A 16342-nucleotide genomic window follows, 5' to 3' on the forward strand; every position below is an offset into this window, starting at 1 on the left:
CATGTTTCTACCACCTGAACTGTAATCCCTGGGCTCCAACACCGCCAGTTGCTGCTCAGAAGTGCCGTCTGCACAATCAACACATGACCCAGTGTTATTGGGTTTCAGTAACGTCAGCTGTGTATCCAGCTATGTGTCCTGCTACCTCCACGCTGACACTACAATAGAAATTTAGGGGAACCTGTCCCGACCCCCCCCTCCCAGGCGTTTGTTACTGAAAGAGCCACCTTGTGCAGCAGTAATGCTGCACAAGGAAAAGGTGACTCTTTTAGTTATGCTCCTTGCACCCGCTGAACTTAACACTTATAAAATGTGTCCCCTCATACCGTTAAACCGTCCTGGAGGTGGGACTTTACTTGGAAATGAAACCGTCCTGGAGGTGGGACTTTACTTGGAAATGAGACGCAACACAGCCGTCATTTCTACCCCCTTGGCGCAGTGAGCTGCCTCTTCAGCGCTGTTTGAATCTGCGCATGCCCATGAATCCCAGGCCCGCAGTGTGATTAAATCAGAAGACACTGCGAGGCGGAATCTCGGGCAGCGCGGATGCACAGGCGCAGTCAGCCTGACACCAAATGATGTCAGAAGACGGGCATTGCTAACTGCGCATGACCAAGATCACGCCCCGTAGTGTCTTATTTATTTACACTGCGGGGCTGGGATTCATGGGTATGCGCAGTGCATATCTTCGCCTCTCACTCATCTCCTTCCGCCTTCTTCAGACTGTGCGGCGTCACGGCCGTGGCATGTGATTAGGGATCAGTTGACGCCGCACAGTCTGAAGAAGGCGGAAGGAGATGAGTTAGAGAGGTGAAGATATGCACTGCGCAAGGCCATGAATCCCAGCCCCGCAGTGTGAATAAATCAGAAGACACTGCGGTGCCTGATCTCGGGCAGCGCGACCGCACAGGCGCAGTAAGGCTGACATCAAATGATGTCAGAAGACGGGCAGCGCTAACTGCGCATGGCCAAGGGATAACATAATAGCGCAGACTCCGGTACACAAACAACGCTCAGGAGGCTGTGCCCGGCGCCAAGGGAGTATGAATGACAGCTGTGCTGCGTCTCATTAAGAAGGAAAGTCCCGCCTCCTGGACGGTTTCACGGTATGAGGGGCCAAATTTTATAAGTGTTTCGTTCAGCGTGTGCAAGGAGCATAATTAAAAGAGCCACCTTTTCCTTGTGCAGCATTACTGCTGCACAATGTGGCTCTTCTAGTTGCTTACGTCTGGTGGGGGGTTAAAGGTTCCCTTTCAACTTGCTCCAATTAGGCCTCAGCCTACACTCTGCTTCTCCTTTATTCCCTGGGCTCCAACACCCCCAGATGCTGCTCAGAAGTGTCTTTGGCACGGGTACTCCCTCCTGCCCAGCCCGGTTCCAGCACGCCAGCTGTTTCCGGGTAGTGTCAAGGTCACTTTGCCTCCAATACATTGTCCTGTCGTGTTGCGGTCGGGTTAGCCGACTCTATGGTGCCTGCAGTTTAGGTGCTTCCTCTGTGGGCTGCGGGAACTGACAATCAAGGCTGGTTCCGTAGTGCCAATAGGACAAGCTCCCCCTCTAGGACTGTGGATTTTCGGTAACTACGGCCGGCTCGCGGCCTAGCAACTTTTGTTTTTACTGTGGACCTTCTGCTGCCTAGCTGAGTTCCAGCACCATTAGCTGGTTCTTAGGAAGACAATCTTGAATAGGTCCCCCTGGTTCCAGTACCGTCAGCTGGTTCCGGGCAGAGCCTTTGGCTTAGGTGCCTCCTTCTGGGTATCCGAGTTCCACCAACGTCAGGTGGTCCTTGGTAGTGCTTTCTGGCACGGGTACCTCCTGCTTAGTAACCGGGTTCCAGTAACGTCAGCTGGTCCTCGGTAGTTCCATTGGCTCTTGTACCCTCGGCTACCCATCCGGGTTCCAGTACCGTCAGCTGGTTCTCGGCAGTGTCTTTGGCTCTTGTACCTTCTGCTCCCCATCCTGGTTCTAGTACCGTCAGCTGGTTTCAGGCAGAGCCTTTGGCTTAGGTGCCTCCTACTGGGTATCCGAGTTCCACCAACGTCAGGTGGTCCTTGGAAGTGCTTTCTGGCACGGGTACCTCCTGCTTAGTAACCGGGTTCCAGTACCGTCAGCTGGTCCTCGGTAGTTCCATTGGCTCTTGGACCTTCGTGTAGCCATCCGAGTTCCAGTACCGTCAGCTGGTTCTCAGCATTTCCTCAGCCTTCTTGTACCTTCTGCTACATTTCCAAGTTCAAGACCCTAATGACGATGACCCTGAAGACCACCCCAAGACGACGACGACCCCTGAGACGACGACCCTGGAGACGACAACCCTGAAGACCACCCCAAAGATGACGACGACCCTGGAGACGACGACCCTTTAGACCGAGAAGCAGAAGAACAAGAAGCTGCAGAACAAAGAGCAGAAGAACATTAAGCATAAGACTAAAAATCAGAGCAAAAGATATCTTAATTATAAGCAGAAGACTAAAGGTACCGTCACACTAGGCGATATCGCCAGCAATCCGTGACGTTGCAGCGACCTGGATGGCGATATCGCTGTATTTGACACGCAGCAGCGATCTGGATCCCGCTGTGAAATTGCTGGTCGCTGCTAGAAGGTCTGCACATTATTTGGTCGCTAGGTCGCCGTGTATCGCCGTGTTTGACAGCAAAAGCGACGATACCAGCGATATTTTACACTGGTAACCAGGGTAAACATCGGGTTACCAAGCGCAGGGCCGCGCTTAGTAACCCGATGTTTACCCTGGTTACCAGCGTAAAAGTTAAAAAAACAAACAGTACATACTCACCTGCGCGTCCCCCAGCCTCTGCTTCCTGACACTAAAGCGCCGGCCCTAAACTGAAAGTGAAAGCAACAGCGGTGACGTCACCGCTGTGCTGTTAGGGCCGGAGCTCAGTCAGCGTCAGGAAGCAGAGGCTGGGGGACGCGCAGGTGAGCATGTACTGTTTGTTTTTTTAACTTTTACGCTGGTAACCAGGGTAAACATCGGGTTACTAAGCGCGGCCCTGCGCTTAGCAACCCGATGTTTACCCTGGTTACCCGGGGACCTCGGCATCGCTGGTCGCTGGAGAGCGGTCTGTGTGACAGCTCTCCAGCGACCAAACAGCGACGCTGCAGCGATCGGCATTGCTGTCGCTATCGCTGCAGCGTCGCTTAGTGTGACGGTACCTTTAGCTGTGTATGGGGGTGAGTCTGTTCCTCCTCGTGGTGCCCCTGGAAAAAGCCTGCTGCTGCAGGCCAAACTGAACGCGGACAAATCCTGTTGTAACTCTTGTGACAGGCAGAACGGAAGGTGTAATCTTCAAACTTTTATAGATAACAACTACAGGAATGCCTGTCACAAATAAGAATATGATGAAGTAGAATATGAAAAAGAAGAATAGTTTAATAAAAAGAATATGAAGAATGTAACAAAAAAGAATAATAGGAAGAAGGTGAAGAAGAAGATGAATAAGGTGAAGAAGTTGATGTAAAAGATGCTGCTGCTGAGGATGATGAAGAAGAAAGTGTCGGACAATTAAAAAAGAAGGTGAAGAGCATGGAATTAGTGAAACATCAATATCTGACAAAATATAAAAAAAATCTTAACATAGCCAATATCTTTGTAACTCCGAACGTCTTAAAATTTTTTTTTTTTTAATTCCTGCTATTCCTTTTGATTGGGCTAAACCTATATGCCTTTAATGTCTCCTCCATGTCCCCCAATACATCCTACATTATTCTTAGTTGTTTTCCTTCATGTAGAATGAACCTACAAGGAAAGAAAGGGTTTATTTTAATTCCGATATTTTGGTCCCATTGACTTGCATTGGTATCGGGTATCGGTATCGGCGATATCCGATATTTTTTTGAATATCGGCCGATCCAATCAGATACCAATACGTTTCAATATCGGAAGGTATCGCTCAACACTACTTGCTACTTATTTCCCTCTGATTCCACAAAGAAATTGTGAAGACTAGCCTCAGTCAATTACATTTGGGCTAGACCTTGTCATCTGCTGCTGAGCTAACTGCAAATTCCAGAAGAAATAATACATTTCTGCCACTGAGAAAGCTCATGTCTGATTTTAATCCTTTAATGTGATGGACTGTTTGCTACATGCAGTTGTAAAAGCTCAGTAACATTTACCAGCATTACTCCAGGTGCTACCTGAAACATACCAAGAACTATAAAACTTAGCCTGTCTTCCTGTCCGGTGTCCAAGCACATTCTCCTTATTGAACTGGCTGGAATGTTCTCCATCTGTCTGCAGGCCATGGTTTCATAATGGTGATAGGAGCTCACCCGCCACAAAACTAATGAGAGAATATATGCAGTGAACAAGAATTCTATTCAGCTAGAAACGTTTTGGTGTTTTACACTTTGCTTTGGAGCTGCCAATTTATGTAATTGTATTTTTTTTTTTTTTAAAGAAAATAAGGCTTTAGAAAATTTTACCCCAGATGCTGGATTTTATCTCTTATTATGTGTAGCTATGGACTGGCCTATTTTGTGCATCGGCTTATATACAACAGAGTATTAACCTCTATCACAGATTGATGACTGGGTGTAAAATAATTAGAAAATATTCCTACAACCCAAGTGGTAAAGTATCACTTTTCAAGAGTTTGGGGAATAGAGCAAAGAATATGATTTTTTGACCCTACGTAACCATAAAGGGTTACTCTACAAGTTGATGCCATTTAGTTAAGGTATGCATTCAGTTTTTGTCCACAGGGGACTTGCAAAATGGTGGTAAATTATCCAGCTAGTGAGTGGTTCAAGCCCGCAGTGACCACTGAACTATTTTTCTGGAAAAGAATGGTAGTAGTGGTACATTTTTCTAAGTTTTCAAGTTTCTAGTGATGAGATTATCATTTATTACTTGTGCTCCAAATTTCTAAGCTGCACCTTTTTGTTATCTTTATACTTCCGTTTCATTTCCTATTGTGCCTGCTGACTACCAAAATGTCACTAGCCTTGGGGAATCGTAAGACCATGTTTATACCATTTCCCAATGTAAAGTAACATATACAGGAGTATTGAGGAAGCGTCATCCTGCCAAACCCACTGAGAGAAGGAATGGCCGCGGCTCAGTGTAATGCATAAATATATAAAACAAGACAAGCACCCGTGTGAATCTAAAGAGTTGTGTGTGAGCTTATAGTTCTATTTCTTTATGATTTTTAATTCATTTTTTTTTCTAGGTAAATCCCTAAATGAAACAAGATGATCAGGACATTTGCTGTTAAGTTAAAACCGTGTTGCATTGGCTTGCTGACAAAACAGAATGTCATTTCCAAGACCCCCTGGATACAGAGTTGCTGTGTACAGTCATCTGGGGCCAAAGAGCCTTTCTTAAGTGGAATCAACTCGAGTTATGTGGAAGAGATGTACTATGCATGGCTGGAGAATCCAAAAAGTGTCCATAAGGTAAGTGGCATGGGGCAGACTCCTTCCAGATGCTGGACGAGAAATGGATGGCAGCTTTCTCCAAACTCGTTACATGCACCTCAGATTTTCTATTAAAAACAGCAATGAGTAGAAATGATTGTCCAGGACTGGATCAGCATGGCTAGCTTCTGTCAGAAATGGGGCCATCCATGACCATAGGTTAGGCATAATGTTCCATTTACTAAGCGTTGCAATACCAGTCTCCACACTTGGTCAGTAGTGGTGCTGCTTCTCACACAAACCCACCATGATTTTCTAACCCCAGACAGCCACTTTAGCACCAATATTCCATTAGGGTTTGATAATAAGAATGGCAAAATATATATAATATTTGGTGAATTTGAAGACTGTCTTGTAGAAATTTGCATTGTCTATAAATTAGACAGTGTTAGTAAATCTTGCCAAATGTCTTTTTGACTGCTGACCATGTAGTGAGAAATGTAAGTGAGGATAAGGTTGTGGTTACATGGAGACATGTTGTGTGACAGCAATTACCAAATAAGTCAAGCAACCAAAAACATTAGTGCATCTTCTCTGCAACTATTTTAGGGGTTTGATTTTTGCTGTAAAAGAAACAGCCAAATGCAGACAAGTCGCACTTAAGTCCCAATTTTAAGACAATTAAGTCACATGTGACTTGCAGTGACCCCGCAGTCTCAATGGTGCGTGTAGCCCATGTACAGTATATCATGTCTATGGCTGCCTTGGGCTATGGCTACCCTTCCACCATTGAGATTGCAGCCTGCAATGAACCGTGACTGCATCAGTTACAGATGTTTCCAGATGTGTTTGAGTTTCTGTCACTGGTTTCACCCTTTTTGCTGGCAAACTACACCCCTTCCTGCTAGGCCATATCTCCTAGAGTGTAACACTTAGCAAATGTGGATTGGTGTTTTGATTAGTGTCATCATTGGTCCTATAAGTTTAACATCTCATATACTGCTGTCAATCACAGGAGTTTGCCAGTGGGGAGTGCCTTCTCCAACTTCTCATCGTCCCTCTTCCACGGTGCAATCTTGGCTTGCCGATGGGCTGTTATGGCACCCTGAGGTCTAGCACAGGCATTGGTGTCTACCATATACCCATGCATATGAGGGAAAGCCGTAACTTATTTATTTTTATTTTTTTTTACATATGAATATCAAATAAAGAACATGTGGGAGCTTGCATCCCTAACCACAAGGTCACTCATGTGTGCATGCTAAATCACAGAAAATTCAGTCTAAACCCTGTTTGTACAAAAGTTCAAATAGAACTTAATTTAAATACAAAAAAATCAGGGCAAAAAAATGATTGTACATACAATTTACACCACACATATAGTGAAAAAAACACTATTAAAAACCAAAGGATAACAATGCAACCATGGTGCGACCATACAGGCATATGATGTTCCCTGATGTAACCGATATAGTATATCTAGTTCCCTGATCTTAAACACATGGACAAGAGGAAAATAAGCCCTACAGGATACACTTGTTCTCATGATCTGGGGCCCATACAAAAATACACTGCTCAAAAAATAAAGGGAACACTTAACAGAATATAGCTCCAAGTAAATCAAACCTCTGTGAAATCAAACTGTGCACTTAGGAAGCAACACTGTTTGACAATCCATTTCTCATGCTGTTGTGCAAATCTAATAGACAACAGATGGAAATTATTGGCAATTATCAAGACACACTCAATAAAGGAGTGGTTCTGCAGGTGGAGACCACAGACCACATCTCAATACCAATGCTCTCTGGCTGATGTTTTGGTCACTTTTGAATGTTGGTTGTGCTTTCACACTTGTGGTAGCATGAGACGGACTCTACAACCCACACAAGTGGCTCAGGTAGTGCAGCTCTTCCAGGATGGCACATCAATGCGAGCTGTGGCAAGAATGTTTGCTGTGTCTGTCAGTGTAGTGTCCGGAGGCTGGAGACGCTACCAGGAGACAGGCCAGTACACCAGGAGACATGGAGGGGGCCGTAGGAGGGCAACAACCCGGCAGCAGGACCGCTACCTCAGCCTTTGTGCAAGGAGGAGCACTGCCAGAGCCCTGCAAAATGACCTCCTGCAGGCAACAAATGTGCATGTCTGCACAAACAGTTAGAAACCGACTCCATGAGAATGGTCTGAGTGCCCGACGTCCACAGATGGGGGTTGTGCTCAAAGCCCAACACAGTGTAGGACGCTTGGCATTTGCCACAGAACACCAGGATTGGCAAATTCACCACTGGTGCCCTGTGCTCTTCACAGATGAAAGCAGGTTCAAAGTGAGCACATGTGACAGATGTTACAGAGTCTGGAGACGCCGTGGAGAGTGATCTGCTGCCTGCAACATCCTTCAGCATGACCGGTTGGGCAGTGGGTCAGTAATGGTGTGGGGTGGCATTTCTTTGGAGGGCCGCACAGCCCTCCATGTGCTCGCTAGAGGTAGCCTGACTGCCGTTAGGTACGGAGATGAGATCCTCAGACCCCTTGTGAGACCATATGCTGGTGCAGTTGGCCCTGGGTTCCTCCTAATGCAGGACAATGCCAGACCTCATGTGGCTGGAGTGTCAGCAGTTGCTGCAAGATGAAGTTATTGAAGCTATGGACTGGCCCGCCCGTTCCCCAGACCTGAATCCGATTGAACACATCTGCGACATCATGCCTCACACCAATCAGAAGTTGGAAGGAAGATACATTTTCCCGCGAGTGATCAGCGCGTGGCTGTGGGGCTTCCGGCGCTGGTCTGTCACTTCCGGAGTCCTGGGTGCGATGCTTGTCAAGAACAAGTGTTCCAGTGACGTCAATGATGTGCAACGCCCCGTGAGGACACCGTCGGGGACGGAGGCAACCAGGAGAGGCCGACAGCACGCGCACTTCGCTGTACATGTATATGTGTCATGTACTGGATGAAATTGCCTAATCGTATATGCATAAAGAAAAAAAGCATAAACATCATCATCGCATAAGTGCATGCTAGTGGCCATGTTATTTATGGGCACAAGTGAGGGCAAATAACTAAAGGGGAGGAAAGGAAAAAATTAAAAAGAGAATTAGAGCCCGTGTATTACAGGCAAAATATATAAAACCACACACCTATATTAATTAACAAGTGTCTCTAAATGTCAATTTTTACATATTTAAACTGCTCCTGCTCTGTATCTTTAGCCACAGGAAGGTATTGATATAGTGGTGAAACAGCCTTGTAACCTGATTTTGTTGCTGTAAAAAGTGGTAAAAATACCTTGGACTGATTCTGTACTTCTAAGTGGGCTGTTTTTCCCTTTCCTTTTTCCTTTTTTCACTCTAGATTCCAGACAGACAGTATTATCTTTCCTAACGGCGATCATACTAGCACATATTGATGACCTATCGGTGGGTGGCCAGGAGTTTGGACCCCCAACTGTCATTTGCTCTGGCGGCTGACAATTGAAAACACTTTGAACAGAGCTGCTAAGCACAACTTTATTCAGTGTGTAGCGGCCACTGCTGGGTACTGCATAACTGCTCCTACCAAGAAGAATAGGGGTTGTGGTGTAGACCCCGCTGCCACCGATGACGCTAAAGTGATTGTCCGGCGGGTGATGGAGCAAATAACAGCTAATTGGTGGGGGTGTTGTATGAGGTGCTTGGACAACCCCTTTATCACCGATTATCTATACTGTAAAAAAATTCTACACTATGGAACTCTGTTTTTTTTCCTCTACTTCTCTACATACCTCTCAAACTATGAGGCACCCCCTAGTTGGTGAGACACAGATGGGGCGGTGGTCTTCCCATAAGTGACTTGAATCTGTGCAGTGTTTCTACAGTTTCAAAAATCCTTGGTTTAGCCACATCATTGATTGATTGATTTTGGAGTACAATAACAAAAGGAATAAGTGGCCAATTCATTAAAGTAGATACATCTGAATTTTGGTGTAAAATACCTTTAATAAGTCGCAATATTTTTGTACATCTCAGAAGTTGTGCAAAAATATTGTGACTTCTGGTGTTTTCACCCCAGTTCTCACCAGCTACCCCAAAATAGGCAGAGCATGGATGGGGCAGAGCTACTCCCGCTCATCTCAGCGCATGAAGAGTTCAGCTACTTTAGCTGTATAACTTACACCAGGAATGTACTCCAGTCCCTCACTGGAGTAACGTTTCTGCTGGAAGCGGTTGGCACTTGTAATGTGCACCTAATTGTTTAAGTGCCCCCACCTCATAATGAATGGAGTCGCTGAGGTAAGATGCGCCTCTTTCATTAAGGCTTGCGTGCACAACATCCGTCTAAACGACTTGAGGCCTAAGACCTCACTATCTGCCACTCCTCTGACTTTTCACTGGTCTCGCATAGATCTCTGTTCATCCGACTCCATTGACTATGTATTCATGGAACGCATGAACACTGATACAGCCAGTGATTGGCAGCAGCGCTTGTGTGTCAACACATCGCGTCATTGCTGGAACCTGGTAAACAAGAAGCTAGTGGAACTGATAAGCAGAGTGTTGCTCCTTTCTGTTGTGAGCTGTTTGGACATCTTTGGATGTGGTTGGGTGGCCTGTATAATGCCTCTGTGCCCCTGATGCCCATATGTATTGTATTATTGTTAGGTATACTTTTCGCTTTCCTTTTAGTCTATTTTTGACCTTTTGTGAAATGAGTTTTCATTTTTATATTGAGGGTTTCTTTTATTCCAGAGACGTCTCTAGCATTGGCATTATTCTCCTGAAAGCCTGTTTTATAAAGCATTTTAGGCCTGATGGCAAAATCTTCCATTAACTCTATTTATGACATTGATGTATTTCTGTCTGAATGATACTCAAGCATTTTAAGCTTCTCAATGTGACTTTAAACAGGTTTGTTCCAGCGGTCCTTTGTCTGGGGCATATTAATTCTATTTGGAGACATGATTCAGACCAGGAATCAATCTTTGCAGCTCAGTAAATTCCCCCCCCCCCCCAATTGTCTGAATTATTTATTGTACATCCTACAACTTAATCCTTTCACCACAACCTGTTTTATTCAAACGTTTCATTTTCCAGATTTAATATTATCATTTATTCTATCGCTCTACTCTGCAGTTAGGTAAAATAAAGCTGTATGGATCATAGAAACCTCTCCTGTCCATTGTATTCGGGCACCTGGACGTCATATACACCGGCCCCTGCTCAGGACCCCTGAGTATTAGCTAGGACTAGAAAACTCTAAGGCTATGTGCACACGTTAAGGTTTTTTCGCGTTTTTTTTCACGATAAAAACGCTATAAAAACTCATTAAAAACGCATACATTATGCATTCTAGCATTTAGAATGCATTCTGCATGTTTTGTGCACATGATGCATTTTTTTTCCGCAAAAAAAACGCATCGCGGTAAAAAAAGCAGCATGTTCATTAATTTTGCGGATTTTCCGCATTTTTACCGCGATTCTATGCATTTGGAAAAAACGCACTAAAAACGCTGTAAAATCGCGGTAAAAACGCATGCGGATTTCTGGCAGAAATGTCCGGTTTTTGTCAGGAAAATTTCTGCCAGAAATCCTGACATGTGCACATAGCCTAAAAATTGGACTTGTGTAATGTGACCTTTTCTGCAGGGTAAATATGTGGATGGTCAATATTTTATGTAGATGGATGTAAAATGATTCCATACATAGACAAAGCAAAATTGTTAGCTCACCCCTTGTAGTGGAAAAGCAAGGTTCCGACCCAGCGAGTCCAAAAGAATAAATGAGCCAGAATCCGCAGTGTTGTAAAATAAATCTCCAGCTTTATTATCTTGGAAAAACCACGGCCCGTAGACCCGAGTTCCAGTATATCACGTGTTTCAGGCCAATATGGCGTATAGTTACAGCACACGTAACCAGTCGTTACATCTGGTCGGTGAGTCACACACATGGGATCCAAGTGCGATTCACATAAGAATTGATAACTGGTGTATATCTTGTAATTGATATTTCATGTCTAATATGTAATCCATTAGGATGACATGTATGGAATACTGATAGAATGACTCGTGCTATCTGCAGAAATGTTATCTCTTTAGTTCTGATTCAAAGAGATTTAAATTAATATTTGCTTTTCTATTCGGACCATTTTTATAAATCTAGATGTCCCAGCCAGGCTTGCAGACTGCGCCTGTGCGGGCAGTGCGGCCACCCACCTTTGGAATCCCAGCCCCGCACTGTGTTATGCATTATGCAGAGTGCGGGGCTGGGATTCACAAGCAGGGCGGCCACACAGGCGCAGTCTGCAAGCCTGGCCGTGACGTCAGATGGCCAGAGCTCACTGCGCCTGCGCAGCACAGTAGTACACAGCGCAGGCGCCGGTTTTGAAGCGTAAACAGCGCTGAGGGGGGCGGCGACGAAAGCCCCTGAAGATTGGAGTGACGGCAGAGTAGCGGTTCAAGCTGGGGAGTGAGGACCCGCCTCCCTGGCTAGAGACCGGTATTTTGGCTTAGTTTCAAAACGCTTTATTTTGGGAATACTTGAACCAAAAACTAAAAGAGCCACCTTGTTAGAATGCAGCATTACTGCTGCACAAGGTGGCTCTTTTAGTTTATAACGGCTGGAGGGGGTGACAGTGGCCCTTTAATATAGTGATCACAGATATCTTTGTCTAGTACCTGAAATAGACACATTAGTGGATGACGTGGAACTGGAATAGATATTAAGGAGGATAAGAGTGGTCACCTCACTCCAAAGGATGAAACAATTAGGCAAGCTCAAATCATACAAAGTCTGTATCGGGGGTATGAAAGCACAGTCATTTGTAAGTAGGAGACCGCCCCATTCAGAACAACTTGAGATGGGTAAGATATGACTGATGGATAATATAGAGTTGAATCGTTTTGTTATTGGCGGAAGGGGAAACAAGAGTAGGAGACTCCAGAATCCTCTCCCATTCCTCCTCTTGGGGACTCTGGATTCCTAATATTCATGTATCCCTTACAATCAGTGGATTTAGATCCAAGCCTGTTAATGGTAACTACTGTATGTATATAAATTGGATATGAGACCTCGTAGACTGCCTATGCCTGTCCTTATACAGATTGCGCAGATGGGACTGAAGCGCCCCCTGAGCTGTAGATGCCTGAAGAATTGGGACCTCGGAATCTGGAATTTAGGTTGCACCTTCTGAAATAACCTTAGTACATCTCCTTCATAAATATCTTTCAACGAGCGGACATTGCCAGCGCCCCCAAAAAGGGCAAGACTGATCAATGTCAAGAAATACGGACTCCCCTATATTAGCACTTCATCTATAACATGAGTAAAACCTGCTCGATTCTTGGCCTGTCTCCACACTGAACGTGCAAGTAAAAGTAAGGGTAGCAATTTGGGGGCTGTAGATTTATTTCTAAAAAAACCTAGCAAACCGTTCCCGCTGCTCGTGCCAGATGATTCTGTGAATTTGGTAACTGAGGGTCCGGCATCCAGCTACAACGTGCCTTACGCCTGTATTTTGATTGTGTATTCCTCCTTGGATTTCCAGCTCGGCCAGAGACGTTCTAGTAATCAAGTAACGTTTGCTTTTTACTTCTTGCTCTCGGAGGTCATGTTCACATGACTGCAATTTTGGACAGGAGATCTGGTTACTCTGTACATGTTAAGGGAGTTCCTGGTAGGAAAATGTTCTCAAATCAATGCAAATGTTACACTGAATTGAAATATCATAATCAAAGTGAGACCACTTATAGTAGGCTTTTTGGACATCATAATCCTGATGTTAACCCAAACCAAAAATGTAGTTGTGCAACAAACAAGTCTTCAAGTATTCCACAGCACAAATACTACACATAATAGACTTGTAAAATCTTCACTTGTTTCTTCTTTCCTCTACATAGTATAGCCAGAACACAGTGATATCTAATATCCTCCTCTACTGCGGTAAAGCATTTAAGAGGAATCTGTCAGCAGGTTTCTACTGTTGTGCAAGCAGCATATGTGATGTAGAGGAAGAGAGCCTGATTCCCAGGGTCGTGTCGCTTTCTCAGCAGCATCATGTAGTTTCAGTACAAGCTTATGAGCAGTTTTATTAGCGGGAGATTATCACTGCTGGATTAGGTGTCCTTTGCCAGGCAGTCCAGCTAATCTGTGTACCCGTGCCCCCACCACGGATTGGCCACTTGCAGGTCTGGGCAAAGTACGGCCCGCGAGCCACATCCTGCATTTGTACGTTTGAATAGATATTACCTAGGTGAATCGTGCTTGGTTCTCCTATTGTGTGTGAACCAGTGACTCGCCGACCAGATGGAACTAGTTGCAGTCATTAGAGTCCATAATGCTATTGTATAAACCTGTCTCCTGTTCACTTGTTCTATGACCAGGAGCCCTGTCGGCCTGAAAGGCATTACATAGTGGAACTCTTCAGTCTAGGAGTGTATGTCTGTGGCCCATGGTTTTTACACGATGATACAGCTGGAGGTTTATTTAACAGCCCTGTAATATTTCTCCATGCCACCTCCAACTTGTGTTTTAGAGGGGAATAATTCAGGTTCTCTCCTCTGATTTCATTGCAGAACTCCTCTCTATGGTCAATGGCTCTAGCAGCTACTTGGAATATGATCAGATCCCATTTATCCAAATATAAAAGTGAACTCTCAACACCTTCCGCCCCCCCCCCACACACACAATTGATTGACAGCTTCCTGCGTACACTGTAGGTGGGGCAGGGTTCCACAAATTGGCTGGACGGCCTGGCACACAGGGTGGATTGATTTAAATCACGCCGATTTAAATCATGATTTAAATCACGATTTAAATCAAAAGATTTTTTTCTATTTAAATCGGATCGATTTAAATCATGATTTTAATCATGATTTAAATCACTGATTTAAATCAAAAGGTTTTTTTTAATATAAATCACGATTAAAATGAGAAGTGAGAGCAGTGCGCATGTGCGCCCATAGTTACACGGACGAAACTAGGGGCAACGATCTAACGCCAGGGTGAGGGGGGGACCCCAAAGTAAGTAAAAATCTTTTTTGTTTTACTATATGGCAATAGGTAGGTGTTTAAAAGCAGCATGTCTTAATTGTATAAACTATTAATAGCCTCCACATTTTGTTCATACTGCCCCTTTAATTCCACACTTCTAGCTTGGTTTCACTTTTGGTTTAGTTTCTTTTTCCATTCAGTTGACATGCCCAAACTTGTTGGATAGTCAGCATCCTACAGAAACCTCTGGAAGAGCATGGCATTGTGAATGTTACACATATACAGCCTTTATTCTACTGAGTTAAACAACTCAGCTTTATCTCATGATGGAAGAACCTTTGGATGGTAAAATATTTTCCTCAAAAAGCAGTTTATTGAAAAAAATCCGATTTAAATCAAAAAAATCCGATTTAAATCAAAAAAATCCGATTTTTTTGATTTTTTTTAAAAAAACATTGATTTTTATCCACCCTGCTGGCACAAGACAACTAGTCCTGCAGGAACAATCTCCTGGTGATAATACACTAATTATATTGAAACTACAGCAAGCTGCTGAGTAAGTGACACATTGCTGGAATCGGGGTCTCTACCATCATGGTGCTCTTAGATTAAAAGGCCAAATCCTGCTGACAGATTCCTTTTAAATAATGCTAAGTCATGACTTCACTGATTACCTTAATTTATTTCTTCAGTAATTTTCCTAATGGTCACTTATCGTTTTACTAGCCTATTTTATGACCAATTGAATTGCCTTCGTGATTATGCAGTATGTGCTGCTATTGAATGTTCTTCAATCCGCATTAAGTAGTAAATTAGGTTTCCAAATAACATTCAATAAGATTACTTGTTTTCATTTTGTTTTGTTTTTCTGTGAACAGTCATGGGATTCTTTTTTCCGCAATGCTGATGCCGATGCCTCGCCAGGTGAAGCCCATCAGATAGCGAATGCTGCAGATATGCAAAATAAAGCATTGCTGATTCGCAGCCAAGGTCTTGCTATGGCTCCGGCCAAAGCCGAGAAACTGGTGGAGGACCATCTGGCAGTGCAGTCATTAATCAGAGCATACCAGGTAAGCTCCTTAAAGCAAAATGACATCCCTGGAAAATGACTTTTTTGCTAGGTTACATAATTTAACTGAGTTTCAAATTCTAGTTGTCCATCAGGTAAATACACATAAGATTAGTCTATTTGTTGCCTTAAAGGGAACCTGTCAGCAGGATTGTGCTCAGTAAACTACAGGCAGTGTCAGGTCGGCGCCGTTATACTGATTACAGTGATACCTGGGTGATGAAATCCGTCTTGTGGTTGTTGTTTAATCTTTATTTTCAGTTAATGAGATTCTCGTGCCTTTGTGGGGGTAGGGTGGTCTTCATGTGGTGCTCTGCTCAGATATTCATACTGATGGCTTATGACAGGTCACTTATCCCTCAGTGACATGCCCCCTATTTTACATACTGAATATAATATGGTTTGGGGAAAAAATTAAAAATCTCATTCATCAGGCAGGCGGCGGCAGCAGCGCCTGCGCTGTAGCATGATACAGGAGATAAAATGCATATTTTCTTTTTATTTACACATATAATTTTGTTTAAGATTTTTTATTTTTTTTTCCAAAAAATTGCGCCAGCGGCCGCGACAGTTCAGTCGCTGCTGCCAGCACCATCTTGACAGGGAAAAAATAAATGAGGCTTCATCAAGATGGTGACGGCGGCGCCAGCCAGCATCCTCTATCAGGACGTGACAGATGCTACTGCACAGGCACGGCCAACGGCGCCATTTTGTTTGGAAAAAAAAATATTAAAACGATCTAAATATAGCAAAAAATATGCATATTATCCCCTGTATCCTGCCACAGTGCAGGCACCGCCTTCTGCCTGAAGAATGTGAATTTTTAAAAAACTTTTTTCAAACCATATTATATTCAGGATGCAAAATAGGGGGCAAGTCACTGAGGGATCAATAACCTGTCAGAAGCCATACAGATGAATAGCTAAGCAGAGCAC

The 16342-nt window shown here is 44.1% G+C and overlaps 1 protein-coding gene across 8 annotated transcripts in view; it reads left to right on the forward strand.

Moving 5' to 3' along the window:
- OGDHL (oxoglutarate dehydrogenase L) overlaps positions 1 to 16342 on the forward strand; it is a 191740-nt gene that overhangs the window by 79733 nt on the left and 95665 nt on the right. For all 8 annotated transcript variants that reach the window (XM_077259345.1, XM_077259342.1, XM_077259348.1 and 5 more), the window contains exons 2-3: positions 5194 to 5419; positions 15217 to 15408. In XM_077259345.1, coding sequence (XP_077115460.1) covers positions 5216 to 5419; positions 15217 to 15408 — 396 coding nt within the window. In that variant the 5' untranslated portion in view covers positions 5194 to 5215. The remainder of the gene's footprint in view (positions 1 to 5193; positions 5420 to 15216; positions 15409 to 16342) is intronic.

The sequence above is a fragment of the Ranitomeya variabilis genome, chromosome 4 (genome assembly GCF_051348905.1).
Source record: "Ranitomeya variabilis isolate aRanVar5 chromosome 4, aRanVar5.hap1, whole genome shotgun sequence".
NCBI lineage: Eukaryota > Metazoa > Chordata > Amphibia > Anura > Dendrobatidae > Ranitomeya > Ranitomeya variabilis.